General features: G+C 43.5%; 1 protein-coding gene across 1 annotated transcript; it reads right to left on the bottom strand.

The window, feature by feature from the left end:
- Positions 1 to 10,391: 10,391 nt before the first annotated feature.
- On the bottom strand, positions 10,392 to 17,843 carry LOC125551376 (protein LNK1-like). Its single transcript, XM_048714575.2, has 11 exons — positions 17,558 to 17,843; positions 17,180 to 17,219; positions 16,932 to 17,045; positions 15,561 to 16,009; positions 15,203 to 15,461; positions 15,041 to 15,112; positions 12,238 to 12,454; positions 11,879 to 12,132; positions 11,428 to 11,576; positions 10,864 to 10,992; positions 10,392 to 10,777 (listed from the first exon to the last, which is right to left on the bottom strand). The coding sequence occupies exons 3-10, from the start codon at positions 16,953 to 16,955 to the stop codon at positions 10,872 to 10,874; spliced, it is 1,545 nt and encodes a 514-aa protein (XP_048570532.2). The 5' UTR covers positions 16,956 to 17,045; positions 17,180 to 17,219; positions 17,558 to 17,843; the 3' UTR covers positions 10,392 to 10,777; positions 10,864 to 10,871.
- Between the last annotated feature and the right edge of the window lie 295 nt (positions 17,844 to 18,138).

Below are 18,138 nucleotides of genomic sequence, written 5' to 3'. Positions count from 1 at the left end.
TCCAAAATTGATCTTAAGAGTGGTTACTATCAAATCCGCATACAAGAGGGTGATGAATGGAAAACCGCCTTCAAAACCAAGTTTGTTTTGTATGAGTGGTTAGTCATGCCTATGGGTCTCTCGGAAGCACCGGGCACTTTTATGCGCCTTATGAATCATGTCTTTCGCCCTTACATTGGTATATTTGTTGTGGTTTACTTCGATGACATTCTTGTGTTTAGCAAATCTATCCAAGAACATGTCACCCATGTCCGCACCGTTTTGCAAACTCTTAGAAAAGAGCGCCTCTATGCTAATATGGAGAAATGCCTATTTGGTGTTGATAAGCTCGTTTTATTGGGTTTTGTGGTCTCTTCTAAGGGTGTTCATGTTGATGAATCTAAGATCAATGCTCTTAAAACTTGGCCCCAACCAACCAATTTGCAACAAGTGCGTAGTTTTCTTGGTTTAGCTGGTTTCTATCATAGATTTGTGAAGGATTTTAGCACCATTGCTTCACCTTTGCATGCTTTGAGCAAGAAGAACGCGCCTTTTGTTTGGGGACCATCTCAAGATATTGCTTTCAATGAGCTTAAGAATTTGCTTACTCATGCTCCCGTGCTTGCTTTACCCAACTTCAACAAGCCTTTTGAGATTCATTGCAATGCTAGCGGTAATGGCATAGGAGGCGTGTTAACGCAAGAGAAGCGCCCCATAGCTTACTTTAGTGAGAAACTTTCCGGAGCGCAACTCAATTACCCCATCTATGACAAAGAGCTATACGCTTTAGTGCGAGTTTTGCATGAATGGGAACATTACCTTCGCCCACATGAGTTCATCATCCATACCGACCATGAAACACTTAAATACCTTAAGGGTCAAACTAAGTTGAACAAGCGTCATGCTAAATGGAGTGAATTTATTGAGTCTTTTCCTTATGTCATCAAGTACATTAAGGGTAAAGAAAATGTTGTGGCGGATGCGCTTTCCCGTATATGCATGCTTGTCACTAACCTTGAGTTGAATGTCATTGGTTTTGAGCATATCAAAGACTTGTATGAACATGATCCTACATTCGCCATACCTTATGCCAAGTGTTTGATGCATACTTCTTGGGATCGATACTACATCAAAGATGGATATCTTATGAGAGCTAACAAACTTTGCATCCCCGAGTCCTCTTTTCGTTTGTTGCTTTTGTAGGAATCTCATGGAGGCGGCCTCATGGGACACTTTGGACGCGACAAAACATTTGCTACGCTCTCCAAGAACTACTTTTGGCCCAAGATGCATCGCGACGTCAATCGCTTCACGAACCGTTGTCCTACATGTCGCAAAGCTAAGTCTAAAGCCCAATCTCATGGCCTCTATATGCCACTTCCAATTCCATATCAACCATGGGAAGATATTAGCATGGACTTTGTGCTTGGTTTGCCTAGAACTCGAAATGGAAAGGATTCCGTTTTTGTTGTCGTGGACCGTTTCTCCAAAATGGCTCATTTCATTCCTTGCAACAAGATAGACAATGCTTCACATATTGCAAATTTGTTTTGTAGGGAAATCTTGCGCCTTCATGGAGTGCCAAAGACTATCGTCTCGGACCGCGACATCAAGTTCCTTAGCTACTTTTGGAAGACTCTATGTGCCAAGCTCGGAATCAAGCTACTCTTCTCCATGGCATACCATCCTCAAACCGACGGCCAAACGGAGGTGACAAACCGCACACTCTCCGCTCTACTTCGAGTACTCATCAAGAAGAACATCAAGGAGTGGGAGGAGTGTCTACCCATCGCCGATTTCGCATACAACCGAGCAAGACACTCAACAATCGGCAAGTCCCCTTTCGAGGTCGTCTACGGATTCAACCCTTTGTCACCATTGGATATTCTTCCTCTACCACTCCAAGAGCGCATCAATTTGGACGCAAGCGAGCGTGTTACACATCTCAAGAAGATGCATGAAGATACAAGAAACACCATCGAGCGCCAAGTTCAACGCCTCGCGACCAAGCTCAACTTGAACAAACAACCTATGGTCTTCAACATTGGTGATCAAGTGTGGCTACACCTTCGCAAGGACCGCTTCCCGCAAGAATGCAAATCCAAGCTTCGTCCACGAGCGGATGGACCCTTCAAGGTGCTTGCATGCTACAACGACAACGCTTACAAGATCGACCTTCCACGTGACAAGTACAACGTGAGCGACATCTTCAACGTCAAAGATCTCTCTCCTTTCCATGGTGATGAAGATTTTGATCCGAGGACGGATCTTCCCCAAGGGAGGGGAGATGATGCGGAGCATCCCAAGGTCATCCCCATGGACCGACCATCGTCTCACCAAGTGCCTACCGGGCCCATGACTCGATCACGCGCAAGAGCCCTTGAAACCGAGGTGACATCTCTCCTCTCACAATTCCACTCCGATGCACAGGAAGCATGGCTACTACCTCATATGGATACATTATGCATACTCAGGTACAATGGAGAATCTAAGGAGCAAGGACAAGAAGAAGAGGAAGATGGACGAGAAGACGGAGAAGAAGAAGAGCTGCAGGAAATTTCCCAGCCACCGGACGACCGGCCGGGACCGGACGTCCGGCGCCTGAAGCGTCAGCCGAGCTCCAGCCAGCGGACGTCCGGCCCAGACCGGACGACCGGTGCCCCTACACCCGAAGCGAACGAGCGGACGTCCAGTCCGGACCGGACGACCGGCACACCAGCACCCGAGGCAACATCAGCGGAAGTCCGGAGCCTCCGGACGTCTGGCGCCCCCATCATAGAGCAGAACCAGCGGACGACCGGAGGACACCGGACGTCCGGCAGCTCCTGAGACACCGGACGACCGGTCCCCAGCGGACGTCCGGTACCTGGCTGCGTCCAGATTCGGGCCCGAGGCCCATGTACCCCTTCACTTCGCCCCCTTTTGCACTTAGACTATAAATAAACCCCCCCCCCATTCATCATAGCTAGGGTCAGCGTTGTGATAGCTCATTTGAGAGATAGAGCTACGCTCATCCATATCGGATCTACTCCACGAGAGAGACCGCAGCCTCTATGGAGAAGATCCCTTTGGATTCAGGCCCCCTTTCCAAGGGAAGATCCCCCCATGGATTCAAGACCTCCTTACGGAGAAGAACCCGGTTACCATTTGTATCGTCCATTGTTGACTTTGGATCAATGTATCTTCCTTTGTGTTCATCGATCTAGCGCATGTGTGATCTATTTCTTGTTGGTTGAGTGATTTCTCTCGTGTTTTTCCCCTGTTTTCCCCTCGTGTTCTTCGTGTTCATCCTTGGGATCCGCTCCTTTCGTGAAAGATCGGCCATCTAGGGTTCCACCCTACATCAACTTCTCTCACAAGCAAAACATGATCACACCTTAGTACTATTTGGATGTTAATAACATGGCGATGTGAACTCGATTATTAACTCTAGTAAACTCTTTGGGTGTTGGTCACATGGCGATGTGAACTATGGGTGTTAATCACATGGCCATGCGAACTAGATTATTAACTCTAGTGCAAGTGGGAGACTGAAGGAAATATGCCCTAGAGGCAATAATAAAGTTGTTATTTTATATTTCCTTATTCATGATAAAGGTTTATTATTCATGCTAGAATTGTATTGACCGGAAACTTAAATACATGTGTGAATACATAAACAAATATTGTGTCCCTAGTGAGCCTCTACTAGACTAGCTCGTTGATCAAAGATGGTTAAGGTTTCTTAACCATAGACATGTGTTGTCATTTGATAATGGGATCACATCATTAGGAGAATGATGTGATGGATAAGACCCATCCGTTAGCTTAGCATATTGATCGTTCGGTTTACTGATATTGCTTTCTTAATGTCAAATGCGTATTCCTTCGACTATGAGATTATGCAACTCCTGGATACCGGAGGAATACCTTGTGTGCTATCAAACGTCACAACGTCACTAGGTGATCATAAAGATGCTCTATAGGTATCTCCGAAGGTGTTTGTTGAGTTGGCATGGATCGAGATTAGGATTTGTCACTCCGAGTATCGGAGAGGTATCTCTGGGCCCTCTCGGTAATACACATCATAAGCTTGCAAGCAAATGACTAAGGAGTTAGTCACGAGGTGATGTATTACGGAACGAGTAAAGAGACTTGCTGGTAACGAGATTGAACTAGGTATGAAGATACCAACGATCGAATCTCGGGCAAGTAACATATTGATGGACAAAGGAAATTACGTATCTTGTCATAACGGTTCGACCGATAAAGATTTTGGTAGAATATGTAGGAGACAATACGGCCATCCAGGTTCCGCTATTGGTTATTGATCGAAGAGATGTCTCGGTCATGTCTACATAGTTCTCGAACCCATAGGGTCCGCACGCTTAAAGTTCGTTGATAATATAAAGTTATATGAGTTATATGTTTTGGTGACCAAATGTTGTTCGGAGTCCCGAATGAGATCACGAACATGAAGAGGAGTCTCAAAATGGTCGAGAGGTAAAGATTGATATATAGGACGATGGTATTCAGACACGGGAGTGTTTAGGGGATTACCGGGTACTTATCGAGTCACCAGAAGGGGTTTCGGCCACCCCCGGCAAAAGATATGGGCCAAGAGGGAAAACGCACCAGCCACAAGGGGAAAGGGAAAGGAAAGATAGGAATATGATTCCCCCTTCCTCCCCCCCCTCTTTCCTTCCCCCCTCCGATATGGGCCGACCTAAGAGGAGAAGGAAAGAGGGGAAAGGGAAAGGAAAGAGAGGAATAGGATTCCCCCTTCCTTCCCTCCTGTAACGCCCCGAGACCGATGTGCCAGGTGTCCTCCGCTTATTCGCTGTTGTTGCCTTGTCATTGCTTGCATGTCATGCATTGCATATCATGTCATCATGTGCATTTCATTTGCATACATGTTCGCCTCAGGGAGTACATCATTTCATCTCATTGCATCATTTTCATTTGAGTTCATCTTGGTGCCCGAAATGCTGTTGGAAGAGTGCTATTTGAGTTAATTGTCAGATCTGCTGCACCAAATAGCTATTTGTCATTTTTGTTATGATTATTGTGTGCATGATATGACCCTGAGCTCTACATGAGTTTTGTTATATGCTTTGCCATCTTCCCAGAGGTGCTGTCCATGTATTTTTGTGATGAGTGTGGTGACTAGCACAAGCTTGTAAAGTGGAGCATTTGTTAATGCTGATTTCAGGGACTTAGCAATTCCACTAAGTCCTTGGACTGTTTTTATCAATATGTCATATGTTCATGTTGTTTCCTAGTGATCCGTGCCTCTTTTGAGGATGATCAGTAAGGATGTTTTGTTAATCTTGTAGTGCTCTATCCATCCATGTCTTTGTTTGCAATTATGTAGCAACCTAGCTTGAGTCAATCGAGCTCTACTTTTGCTATTTCATGAATCTGGGCAGATTGTCTACTTGTTCGCGGTTTTGCCGAGGATGTTGTAGTTGATCCGTGCATGCTATGTTATTGTTCTTGCCATGTCTAGCTTGTATAATGTGTATTGTTGATGGGTGTATGCTTAGATTGTCATGACATGCTCTGTAGTGAGTGCATCGAGCTTGTAAACATGCCTACTTGATGGGTGTATGCTTAGATTGTCATGACATGCTCTGTAGTGAGTGCATCGAGCTCGTAAACATGCCTACTTGATATCTGTTTTGCATGTTCCAGTTTTTCACTAAGTCTGTGATCTGTTTATGTTTTTGCCATGTTCACATGCTTGCAATTGTATTTTCTGATCCCTTTTGGCTCAAGGTCACTAAGGGACTTTTGTTAAGCTCTTTGAGTAGCTCCATGCCATGCTTTACTTTGCCATGTTAAGGCCCTGTAGCATATAGTTGTCATGCTCCAAAGTGTGCTACCTGATCTGATATTCCAGACAAGTGTTAATTTCACTAAGTCTGAGATCTGTTTACCAATTGCACTTTTGCCATGCTTGTTTGAACCTGTTAATGGATGATTTGGACGTAGCTCAGTGTTCGTCTTTTGTTAAGCATCATGAGTGGATCCCTGCCATGTATTTTGTTGCCATGTTTGGGTGCTATAGCATGTTTGTCTTGTTGCATTTAGATGGCTACTTGTTGTATATCGCAGACCGGTGCCATATTTGATTTCCTTGCCATTTCCAAACCGTGTCTCCGATTCTGGTGTTCTTTATATCGAATTCAACCGAAATCACCTCACCTTTCCAGTGGCACACTTGGATTTCCAATTTGAGGCCAGGTTCATTCATTCCTTGTCAAATCTTGCATATGCATCACATATCGCATCCCGCATGGCATACCATGTTTGCATCATGTGTTTGAGCTTTGCACGTGGTTGATTGTGTCCTTTTGCTTGTTTGTCTTGTTTGGGTAGAGCCGGGAAACGAGTTCGCTAACGAGGAGCCCGTTGAGTTTGCTTTCGAGGATCCAGTCAACTCTGACAACTTTGCAGGCAAGATGATCATACCCTCGAAATCACTTCTATCTTTGCTTTGTTAGATGCTCGCTCTTTTGCTATGCCTATGCTACGATGCCTACCACTTGCTTATCATGCCTCCCAAATTGCCATGTCAAACCTCTAACCCACCATGTCCTAGCGAACCGTTGATTGGCTATGTTACCGCTTTGCTCAGCCCCTCTTATAGCGTTGCTAGTTGCAGGTGAAGATTGGAGATCGTTCCTTGTTGGAACATTATTTACTTGTTGGGATATCACTATATTATCTTGTTATCTTAATGCATCTATATACTTGGCAAAGGGTGAAAGGCTCGGCCTTTTTCCTAGTGTTTTGTTCCACTCTTGCCGCCCTAGTTTCCGTCATATCGGTGTTATGTTCCCGGATTTTGCGTTCCTTACGCGGTTGGGCTATTATGGGAACCCCTTGACAGTTCGCCTTGAATAAAACTCCTCCAGCAATGCCCAACATTGGTTTTACCATTTGCCACCTAGCCTTTTCTTTTCCCTTGGTAGTCGCGCTCCTGAGGGTCATCATTATTTTACCCCCCCCCCGGGCCAGTGCTCCTCTGAGTGTTGGTCCAAACTAGAGTCCTATGCAGCGCCCCCTCGGGGAAACTCGAGGTTTGGTTTTAGTTGTATGGAGAGCTCATCTGAGTGTGCCCTGAGAACGAGATATGTGCAGCTCCTATCGGGATTTGTCGGCACATTCGGGCGGTGTTGCTGGTTTAGTTTTACCATGGTCGAAATGTCTTGTAGAACCGGGATGCCGAGTCTGATCGGAATGTCTCGGGAGAAGGTTTATCCTTCGTTGACCGTGAGAGCTTGTGATGGGCTAAGTTGGGACACCCCTGCAGGGTTATGAACTTTCGAAAGCCGTGCCCGCGGTTATGGGCAGATGGGAATTTGTTAACGTCCGGTTGTAGAAAACCTGAAGTTGACCTTAATTAAAATACATCAACCGCGTGTGTAACCGTGATGGTCTCTTTCCGGCGGAGTCCGGGAAGTGAACACGGTGTTGGAGTTATGTTTGACGTAGGTTGTTCTAGGATCACTTCTTGATCATAGTTTCTCGATCGTGCTTTGCCTTCTCTTCTCGCTCTCATTTGCGTATGTTAGCCACCATATATGCTAGTCGCTTGCTGCAGCTCCACCTCATACCTTTACCTTACCCATAAGCTTAAATAGTGTTGATCGCGAGGGTGCGAGATTGCTGAGTCCCCATGGCTCACAGATTACTTCCAAAACCAGCTTGCAGGTGCCGTTGAACCGTGCAGATGACGCAACCAATCTCAAGGAGGAGCTCGATGAAGATCTTGTCCTTTGTGTTGTTTCGTTCTAGTTGATCAGTAGTGGAGCCCAGTTGGGGTCGATCAGGGATCTGTGTAGCATTTGGGGTAGTCTTTCTTTTATTTTGGTTCCGTAGTCGGACCTTGATTGTATCTGGTTGATGTAATGCTTTATTCATGTAATTGTGTGAAGTGGCGATTGTAAGCCAACTATGTATCTTTTCCCCTATTGTATTACATGGGTTGTGTGAAGATTACCTCATTTGCGACATTGCTTTCAATGCGGTTATGCCTCTAAGTCGCGCTTCGACACGTGGGAGATATAGCCGCATCGAGGGCGTTACACCTCCCCCCTCTTTCCTTCCCCCTCTAACATATATGGCAAGGGGGCGCGCGGCTAGGGAGGAGCCCAAGTAGGATTCGGTCCTACTTGGGGCGCCTCCTAGCCTCTCCCCTCCCCCTCCCACCTATATATATGTGGGAGGGGGCACCTAGCACATCCCAGACAATTGTTAGCCGTGTGCGGCGTCCCCCTCCACCATTTACACCCCCGGTCATATTTTCATTGTGCTTAGACGAAGCCATGTGGAGTTCACTTCACCATCATCGTCACCACGCCGTCGTGCTGACGAAACTCACCTACTAACTCGACGTCTTGCTGGATCAAGAAGGCCAGGGACGTCACCGAGTTGAACATGTGCAGAACGCGGAGGTGTCGTGCGTTCGGTACTTGATCGGTTGAAGCGCGAAGAAGTTCGACTACATCAACCGCGTTGTGAAACGCTTCCACTTACGGTCTACGAGGGTACGTAGACACACTCCCCCCCCCCCTCGTTGCTATGCATCTCCATGAATAGATCATTGCGTGTGCGTAGAAATTTTTATTTTCCATGCAACGATCCCCAACACCCAATGTTACATTGTGGCTGACATGTTGGCTATTCTAATTGTGCGCACCAAGCAGGACAGCCAAATTGCAGTGGTAGTGCCACACCTTGTGGATGGTGGCCTCTTTATTCTACAATATGCCGATGACACAATTCTTTTTATGGAACATGACCTGGACAAGGCTCGAAACCTAAAACTCCTGTTGTCGGCGTTTGAGCAAATGTCAAGTCTTAAAATTAACTTCCATAAAAGTGAAGTGTTCTGCTTTGGAGAAGCCATTGAGGTGGCGGCCGATTATGCGGACTGCTTGGTTGCACACCTGGCCAATTATCGATCAAATATCTAGGAATACTGATTCATTATCGACGTCTCACCATTGCGGAGTGGAAGCATGTAGAGGAGCGGTTAGAGAAACAGTTGAGCAGTTGAAACGGCAAGTTGCTCTTAGTTGGAGGACGACTGGTTTTGATAAACCATGTCCTCACAAATATGGTTCTCTATATGATTTATTTATTCCAACTCCCAAAAAGGGTCTTGCAAAGATTGGACTATTTTTTGTCTACATTCTTTTGGCAAGAAGACGATGAAAAGGAAAAATATCGATTGACTAAATGGAGTGGTTTGTAGGTCGAAAGACCAAGGTGAACTTGGAATTCATGAGCTGCCGGTCAAGAATGAGGCCCTACTTAGTAAATTGTTGTTCAAACTTCTTACTGGGGATGGTATTTGGCAAACCATACTGCGCAACAAGTATCTAGGCCAAATGGCGGTGTCTCGGGCATATTGGAAACTTGGGGACTCGCACTTTTGGGCTGGCCTAATGGCGGCAAAGAAACAATTTTCTTGCTTTGGGTCTTTCGCGATAAAGGATGGGTCGGAGATTCATTTCTGTGAAGACATCTGGCTAGGCAATGCCAGTCTCCGAGAACAATATCCAGCCTTGTACAACATTGCTCGCGATAAGAACACTACTATTGCGTAGGTGCTCAGCTCATCCGTGTCGAATATTTCATTCAAGCGGGATTTGATTGGCACCCGACTTATGTCATGGCATAATCTCTTATCCTTTCTAGATCTGATTACCTGACACAAGGTCGTGATGTGTTTCGCTGGAAACTTACTACGTCGGGGCCTTTTATTGTAGACTCTATGTATCATGTGCTCACGCATTCTGAGGTACTGATGAGTAATAACAAAAAAATCTGGAAGGCGAAAATTCCACTAAAAGTTAAAATATTCATGTGGTATCTTCATAGAGGTGCTGTGCTAACTAAAGACAACCTCGGACGACGTAACTGGCCAGGAGGTAAGAAGTGATGTTTTTGTACTCATGACGAGACAATCAAACACCTCTTTTTTCAATACAAGTTTGCGCATTTTACATGGTCAGTCATCCAAATAGTCGAGTTTGCATCCGTCCATAAGTGTTGCCAATGTTTTCTACCATTAGTTGAACGGTATTTCAAATAGGTTCAAAACCCTAATAAGAATGGAAGAGTATGCCTTATCATTGGTTTTTCGTTATATGTATTCACTTCATATGTGGTCTATGCTATAACGAGCGGTACTCCGACCGCTATTCAAGGTGATGTGTACGTGATTGAATGGGTGGCAGCCTAATCTCCTGATCGGTCTACCAACCGTTTCAACATAGGCATAATGCCGCCTATCAGCCTATAGGACTCTACTGTTGCCGAATTATCTTTTTTTTTCTTTCAAAAAAACTGAGAACCTCCATGTCAAGCCTTATAGCGTGTGAAACCCATTGACTTCCACAGATAGAAATGGGAGGGAATTTAAGAAATTTTCTGCACAAGTTAGAGATCGTCTTGTCAAGTTTACACAAAATAATCATTATACAAGTCAATATCTGTGTCTTGAGATTACACAAAATGTTAGTCAGAACAACACAAAGTCAACCTTCGCGATCGAATTCACAATAGGGGTACCAACAGTCACGGCTGGCTGTAACTGGTGTACTTTTTTTTTCTTGCAGCCGACTAACGATTAAAACGGTGCATACCATACCATATCGGATAAACATTCACAATTGCTCCTGCATTCACGGAGATGATGATTACATATGAATAAAGGCGATCCTTGAATTTCCACGAGCCATCTCCAGTAATTTTCGCAACATTAACCAACCTAGTTTTTAGCATAGGCCTTGTGGTTCTCGTTCTGCAGGATACAAATCGCTCATGACTTGAGTCGACATGTTAAAAGTGAAACAGCAAATCAGAGAGAAAAAGGGAACACGTGCTAACATGAGATTTTAGTGGCGAGGATTCTCAACAGCTCCAGCCACTTGGTCTGATGGCTGATGAAAAAGTAAGAGTGCTATAGAACGATCAATTGGATTTGTCTGCGTCTCAATGCTCCTATGATCAACAAACCTACAAAACAGAAACATCAACATGGAAAGGAAACAGAGAACTCCAATGCAGTTTAATTAATGCTACTAAAGTGACCATTCTCAATCAAGATCGGATCATGTTCAATAATTACCAGCTATTACCGGTTAAGTTACTACTAAATCAGCTATACAACTGCAACAATCATCAAGAATAACTGTCTTCCCAATTGCTCATCATAAAATAAACAAGTTCTTTGATCTACAGACTATCTTCTTAACGAATAAGATACTTTATTTGTTTTAGAGAAATAAGATTCAATATTTCAAACTGAGTTATAAGATAAGAGATTGTGCCAGAGATAAAATAGACACATTTCGACAAACATTAAACAAATGTTACTGGACAATGGCAAAGCCACAAATAAAAAATTCATGATTATACAAAGTATGGTCTTTTATGAGAATCCCAACGTACTTGCCCGAAGTTTCCATATTTTGTGTATCCTTTGCATCCCGGCTTTCTTCATGTCTATTGATCGCATTTGGGAAAACTGGTCGATTTTGCGCGCTTCTTGCCAGGCGGTACAAACCATCTCTAATGCACAGTTTGGTTTTCACATCCAACTGAAACAACAATAGGGGCAAAGAAGGTAAGCTCCAAAATATAACACACACTAATGAAGCAGGACACGGAAGCATTGCTTGTACCAATAGTATAGCATTGATTTATTCAGTTCAAGATTATGACCATTTAAGGGAATCAAAATGCCAAGAGGCAAGAATGTGGAAACATCACAGTGAAGAAGCTGCTACAAGTCCTATTACAAAAAAACAAGTTGCTTGTATGAAGAACTATGGCTGGAGGTAAAGGTATTTCAACTTGATGAACCATACATACAAAAGGAAGGCAGAAAATAAACCTGTACCTGACTAACTGCATCCTGAAGTTGTCGGAAGCTGCTTTCTTCAACTGAATTATCAGAAGAAAGAGACGACACAAAAGAGCCATCCACCACTACTGATGTACCCAGTGTATCCTTACTTCTTTTTCCAAAGCCCTTCTTTTCAACCTCATAGTTCTCACAAGGATATGAAGCTCTTCTAGTCAATGTTTGTTGACCAAGTTGTCCTTCATCATTTATGAGCTGTCCTGATTGCAAATTAGCCACTTGTTTTTGAACTGCACTCATACATCAAGTCTGATAATTAGACCAAAAGGCAGACAAACACGCTCATAACAAATACTCATACAAATATCCTGTGAAATTTCTTTTATATATATTACCCATCAAGTTCCTCTGTGCAAAAGATCCAGATGGACTGAACTGGCAGTTTCTATCTGAATAGCAATCAGAAGTAATGTTACTTGGTGAAGTTTTATCTGAGTGGTGCTTTTGCTTCAGTAAATTCTGGGAGGAGCTTAATTGAGATCCTGAAGGTACAGAAAACTTCCTGTCCTCCAACTGTTGCAAGGCATTTTCTGATGAATATCGCTCGCCAATCTGCAATATTGCCATGGCAGTAAACAAATAAAGATAAATTTTATAAATAGTTGGGGAAAAAGTGACATCTCAAATGGATACCACTTTACTCGAAAAAGATCATGCACTAATAGTAATAGATGATCTGTTCTCCTTACCACCTCCCAAACACATGTCGTATCAGAATAAATAATGCTAATGCAGTTACATACTGTGGTTGTCAATTCAACTATTACAGTGGCTTCTTGGAACAGCCCAGGGTTTACCACAAATTAGAAATTGGTTGTTCTTCTATTTTTGCATCATAAGCATTGCATCAGCATCATGTTGCATTTCATTAGGAATTTGGATATTTTTACTAGACCCCAAGACCCATTTTATTTTGCCATTTTTTAAAATGGTGAATAAATAAACCCTTCTCCCTTTTGGTGTTTTAGCCCAAGACTCACCTCCACACACTTTGCACATTATCTTTTTGTGATATTTGGGAGCTACTCAGATTATTTCACAATTTTCGCCTAAGCCTACCTATTACTCGTAGTTCAAAACCCATTTATTTAATAAATGGATTTATTTTATAAATAAATAGTAAATGAAGTCCAAATGGATTGTATGTATTTTTCATGTGGCCTTGTTATAATCTAGAGAGGCCACATATAGATTTCATCCAATTCAGAGTTCGTGTGATGCCCCAAACATTTATTATACGGAAGCTATAGGGAGTAGGATTTTCTACAAGTGCTTGCCACAGAACTAGTTAAGGGTTTCAACGGTGCAAAAGTTCTCAAAAATTCTGAAAAAAAATACTGAACCAACACACCTATAATATAACATGATCCAACAGAGGGATTAAAAAAATACGACTGTATGTGTCCTGGACAAAAAAACAAATAGTTTAATATATATTTATGTCGCAGTGAGCTGAAATGCTTATTATTTTTGCCAAGGATACATAGATGCATATTTTGACAATCCCTCCGTTGAATCATCTTATTACATTAGAGAGATGCTCCCATATTTATTTCATATTTTTTGATAACTTTTAAACCGTTAAAAGTTTAGCGACCCTTAACTAGTTCTGTGGCAAGCTATGGTAGACACAGTTTTACCGAAGCTATAGTCCTTAATTAATAAAAAAAAACTAGATAAAATTGACATTGTTTGCAGTGGGCCGGCCCAATGGGCGCTCGTTAGAAGTAGCGCTCCTGTGATGAGCTTAACATGAGACGAAACGCAGTCGGCCCAGCAAGGCCCATCAGACCCCTTCTCCGTTTAACCAGCCCAAGCTGCCCAAGGAGACCCCCAAACCCTAACCCTAACCGCCACCGCCACCCCAGATCCAGCCACCACATCGAGATCCGTGCAGATCCGAATCCGACGGCCTAAGCCACCCAAAGGCCTGCAGCTCGCCGACACTCGAGCCCGTAGCCCCGTCCTTCGCAGCCAAGCCCCACCACAGCGCCGCCGCGGAGATCATTCACCACCACCGGCCCCGCCGCCAGATCCGAAAACCCGTCCTTCCGTCGTCACGTGGCTCCTCTGCCCCTGGCGACCGCCAACCAGAAGGCCGCCACTCCGCCACCGAACCAAGCCATCTCTACCATCGGTCAACTCTCGTCGACCCCGCTGCTTCCGGCCGCCTCCTCGTCGTCCCCAACGACGGCAGCCCCCACCGGACCTCGCAACCCATTGTCAGAGTCCCACGACGTGCATCATGTTAATCACTTCTAAAATCATGTTTAGGGTGCAACCATAATAAACTTTTGCAATGGATTTAGTTCGAAATGCTACATATGATGCTTCAAATCCATTTAATATGTGTAGGTAGACATAGTGGAATCCTTTACCATGCTTCATGATGCATTTGAGCCTTCTTAAGGCATTTGTTAAACAATACATATCTAAGGTATATGCGCTTTCGTTGTGTGAGTTGTATCTTGGTCGAAAGACCCTATTTGTATTCATTCAGTCAATTTGAATCTCCGGAGTTGTTTTACATATATGTTGTTGTTCCGGATTCTTTCATGACTTGTGTTGTGATACTTATTTTCCACCCGCATAGCGTGCATGTCGTCACGTGCATGTTGTGTAAGGTGACATCTTAGGATCAATTATGCAGATACTAAAGGAAGTGCTAGATCTGCATAGTGCTGGATCTCGAGGCGCTACAAGTTGCCACAAATGACAGGAAGGAACATGTACTTACATTAGAGCAGCAGAAAATAAATCAAATCGCAATCTTACAGAGTAACTGTATTTTTTTTTCTCGAAGACTGGAAACAGGAGAACTATGAAACAATTAGGAAAACTGAAATTCTACCTTGCAAAAATAGGGACATTGGAACTGAAAAAATGAATCATGTTCCCTAATTATTCCACTGAGAACACACCATTGACCAACATACCAACCAAGCAAACACACAATGTCCTTTTATTTAGACTAATAAAAAAAGGTCAAACTACCATAGTACCATATCAAGGCTACCATATCCGCACTGAAAGCATGAATCACTATCTTAATTACTCTATTGAAAACATATCCTTCATAGAATAACACACCCACTGTAATTTTTAATATTATTAGACAGATTAAAGAGGTAAAATTACCATATCAAGGTTTCCATCTCCATTGCATATCTGGTCAGTGGACAACAATTCCATTGCACCCCCCTGGTAAGCCTGTGGTACATACAAAAATATTAATAAAAAAAGGCTTGAATGGCAACCAGATAAACCAATTGTAGAAGAAAGGATAATCAGTTTACTTGCCTGTTCTCCATATACATCAACATTCTTTTGCTCATTGAATGGATAATTGTCATTGAATTGCTCGTCTGCTGTTGGTAGGGATTTATCTTGTGCACAAGGGAATGCTGACAGGTCATCCAGCATACCATAGTCTGAATAAGAAGAGTCAAAACCTGCCTGCAGAGCAACATCGGAAGAGTAAATGGCATCTGAAGAAGGAATCCATGACAGCTCATCAGTGTTCTCCAGTTGTTGTTCACCATATGTGGAATCACACCCCCTTAGACGGAGAAAAACAATTAGCCAAACAGGACCAGAGTCTGTTTCACTATTTTTATGTAAGATCTTACACAGTCAGCAAGTGAAACATTCAAAGTACCTGAATAGTGTATCAACATCCTCAAAATTATCAATGCTAGGCCAATCAATGAAGTTTAGATCATTATCTCCATAATTGAGATCACTTTGCGGAACACTGTGATTGTTGAGAACAGCTGAGCCATTACTCAGTGCAAACTGGCAATTGTTCCAGTTTTCTGTTTGGTATCTTGTTCCAGATGTAGTATCATCTCTGCTCAAGGGAAAAGCACTTGATTCAATTTTGCAGTCTCTTACATGGTCGGAAGCTACCACACAGGTAGAGTAGATGTGGTCTGAATTAAGTTTCCGTGAATCTGAATTAGTTGCTGTAGACACGACACCCTGCGGGTTCTCTTCAGTGGTAATCCCATGCTTCAGTTTCTTATTTGAGATATTCAAAGGCCCTGCTCCATCTTCTTGCAAGTTGCTATTACCCCGAGCAAATTCATCCTTGAATTTACCTTCAAACTGTAAAAACACTACATGCTTAGTCACAGGTGAACAGCAGGGGAATCTAATTACTTTTATTGAGTATTAAGGGAAATAGCTGAACATGAAACAACTCTATTGCTCGGAGAGAATCAATGTGATTTGAATTACTGAATAGACTTGACAAATAACAGAGTTCAGCATGTGGCTGATTATACCACGAAACATTGCTCTATCACTGGAAAGTATGTAACTAATTTTCTGTAGGTGAGACCTGTAGCGGAACATCAATCTGATCATAGAATTTCTTATGCCGGATCAACTTGCTTCAAAGGTAACTGTCCCCAGTACACTATTGGTACGCTGCCATATCAGGGGTTATCTTACTAGCACTACTCATGTATTGTTTGCACATCAAAAACAAGTGAAGGTCGGCAATAGATGGATGCTGAACAGCAGCAACAAAGAGATTGGGACGAATCAATGGCAACAGAAGATTCATGTCTTATACTCTTGGTTCATATGCTTACCCAACGAAAGATAAGCAGGTCTTTTGTTTTGCGAATGGATAAGCAGGTCTTTTTCGCAAAAAATAAAGGTAAGCAGGTCTAACATGTCATTCAAGTTACTTGAACAGTAAAAAGAAAACTTGAGGCATCAAAATTAGGTAATTAGGTATAGAATACAAAAACACAAAGTTAGCATGAAGGCTATGGTACATGATATACAGAATCTAGACATGACAGGCCAATTTTAATTCCTCCATTTTGATGACATATCAAATTTTTAGCCACTATCTGAGCCAGGTACTGTACTATTTAAGGTCAGAAGAACTTGTACGTCTTAATTTCTAGTTACATACCAATACATCTAACGGTATTTTATTCGGCCGCTTGGAAAACTATTACTAAGATGCAATATCCAGTTAAGAAACAGAGACTCATCAAAATCAGGATATCACCTCGCCCGCCTTCCAATCTGGCATCACTACAGCTTCTATCCAGGCCCGAAACTGTACCAATTCACCGGATTTGATATCATATTCAACTCAGGATCCCCAGTTGTTGATCAAATCCTAGAAAACACTGACCATTAAGTTGAGTAATACAGTATGAATATTAGAGAAAGTGTAAAATAAACCCGGGGGATTCTATCTGCTATACTGCACATGCAAAAACACTCGGATAGATAGAATTCGGAGTTTCTCACCTTGCCAAATCAGACGATTTGGATTTGGGTTGGATCAAACCTGCAAAAACAATAAAAAAATCCCTTAAAAGTCTCCAGAAATGTTGACAAGAAAAATACTACTCAACTTGCAACCAAACACCCCCGACGCCGGATCCGAATTTCAACACTCGACAAAGGTAAGATGGAGAATTTCTCTTCCAACAGAAAAGGAAGAGTGAAAGCCGATAAACAGCTAACCAAACCGGAAAGCTATGTAAGCGCGCGCGCGCGCGCACATACACACACACAAACAAATCTGAGAATCAACCACCACACGTAAAATAAACTCGAGAGAAGCAGCAAACGGAACCAAAAAGAAAAAGAAACGGAAGAAATTCACCGATAAAAAAGCCCAACCTGAATCCGAATCCAAACGAAGGTCAATCTGCAGAGGCTCCCTGATCCGCCTGTGGGAAGAAGGAGGGACCCGCGCGTAGCTTCTGGACGTCTTGGCCGTAGAAAGAGGACGAAAGGCCTGGTTCCGCTCCTCCTCCGCCTCTAGAGCCTTCGGGAGGAAAAATATTTTTTTTTCTTTTTTAAGTAGAGCAAGGATGGGGCAGCAGGTAGCAGGATATGCAACCACGGCAGCAGCGAGAATGAGAAACAAATTGGCAGGAATAAGAAAATAGAGTAAATCAGCGAAGATTTTATATCTTATTTGCGGCTGGTGTGGTGTGTGGTGCGTGGGCAGATTAACTAGCGGCTGGGAGCGCCTCGGGGGTGGGGCCCCTGCCGGTGTGGGAAGTAGTGGACGACAGCCGCCGGCCGCGATCCGATCACTTGCACGCCCCTCATTGGTTCCCAAAGCTGCCGGGCGGGCCCCGCGCATGGCACGTGACCCGTCGCGACTTTTCTTCTCCTCCTTTGCTTTGGTTTGGGTTTGGTTCGGAGACGAGTAGAGTGTGCGACGCGGCGCGCTCTCCTTCCCCGGACGCCCT

Source organism: Triticum urartu, chromosome 4A (assembly GCF_056163025.1).
Source record: "Triticum urartu cultivar PI428250 chromosome 4A, HENAU_Tu73, whole genome shotgun sequence".
Taxonomy (NCBI): domain Eukaryota; kingdom Viridiplantae; phylum Streptophyta; class Magnoliopsida; order Poales; family Poaceae; genus Triticum; species Triticum urartu.
Note: the sequence above shows the minus strand (reverse complement) of the source record. Positions and strands in the feature narration are given on the sequence as shown.

What these genes read in the sequence shown, in the direction of transcription:
- LOC125551376 (XM_048714575.2), bottom strand. Translation starts at nt 16,955, where the DNA reads ATGCCAGATTGGAAGGCGGGCGAG. An exon ending in GATGTTGATACACTATTCAG is followed by an intron (nt 15,462 to 15,560) that starts GTACTTTGAATG and finishes TCTCCGTCTAAG; the next exon opens with GGGGTGTGATTCCACATATG. An exon ending in TTCAGGATGCAGTTAGTCAG is followed by an intron (nt 11,577 to 11,878) that starts GTACAGGTTTAT and finishes TTGTTGTTTCAG; the next exon opens with TTGGATGTGAAAACCAAACT.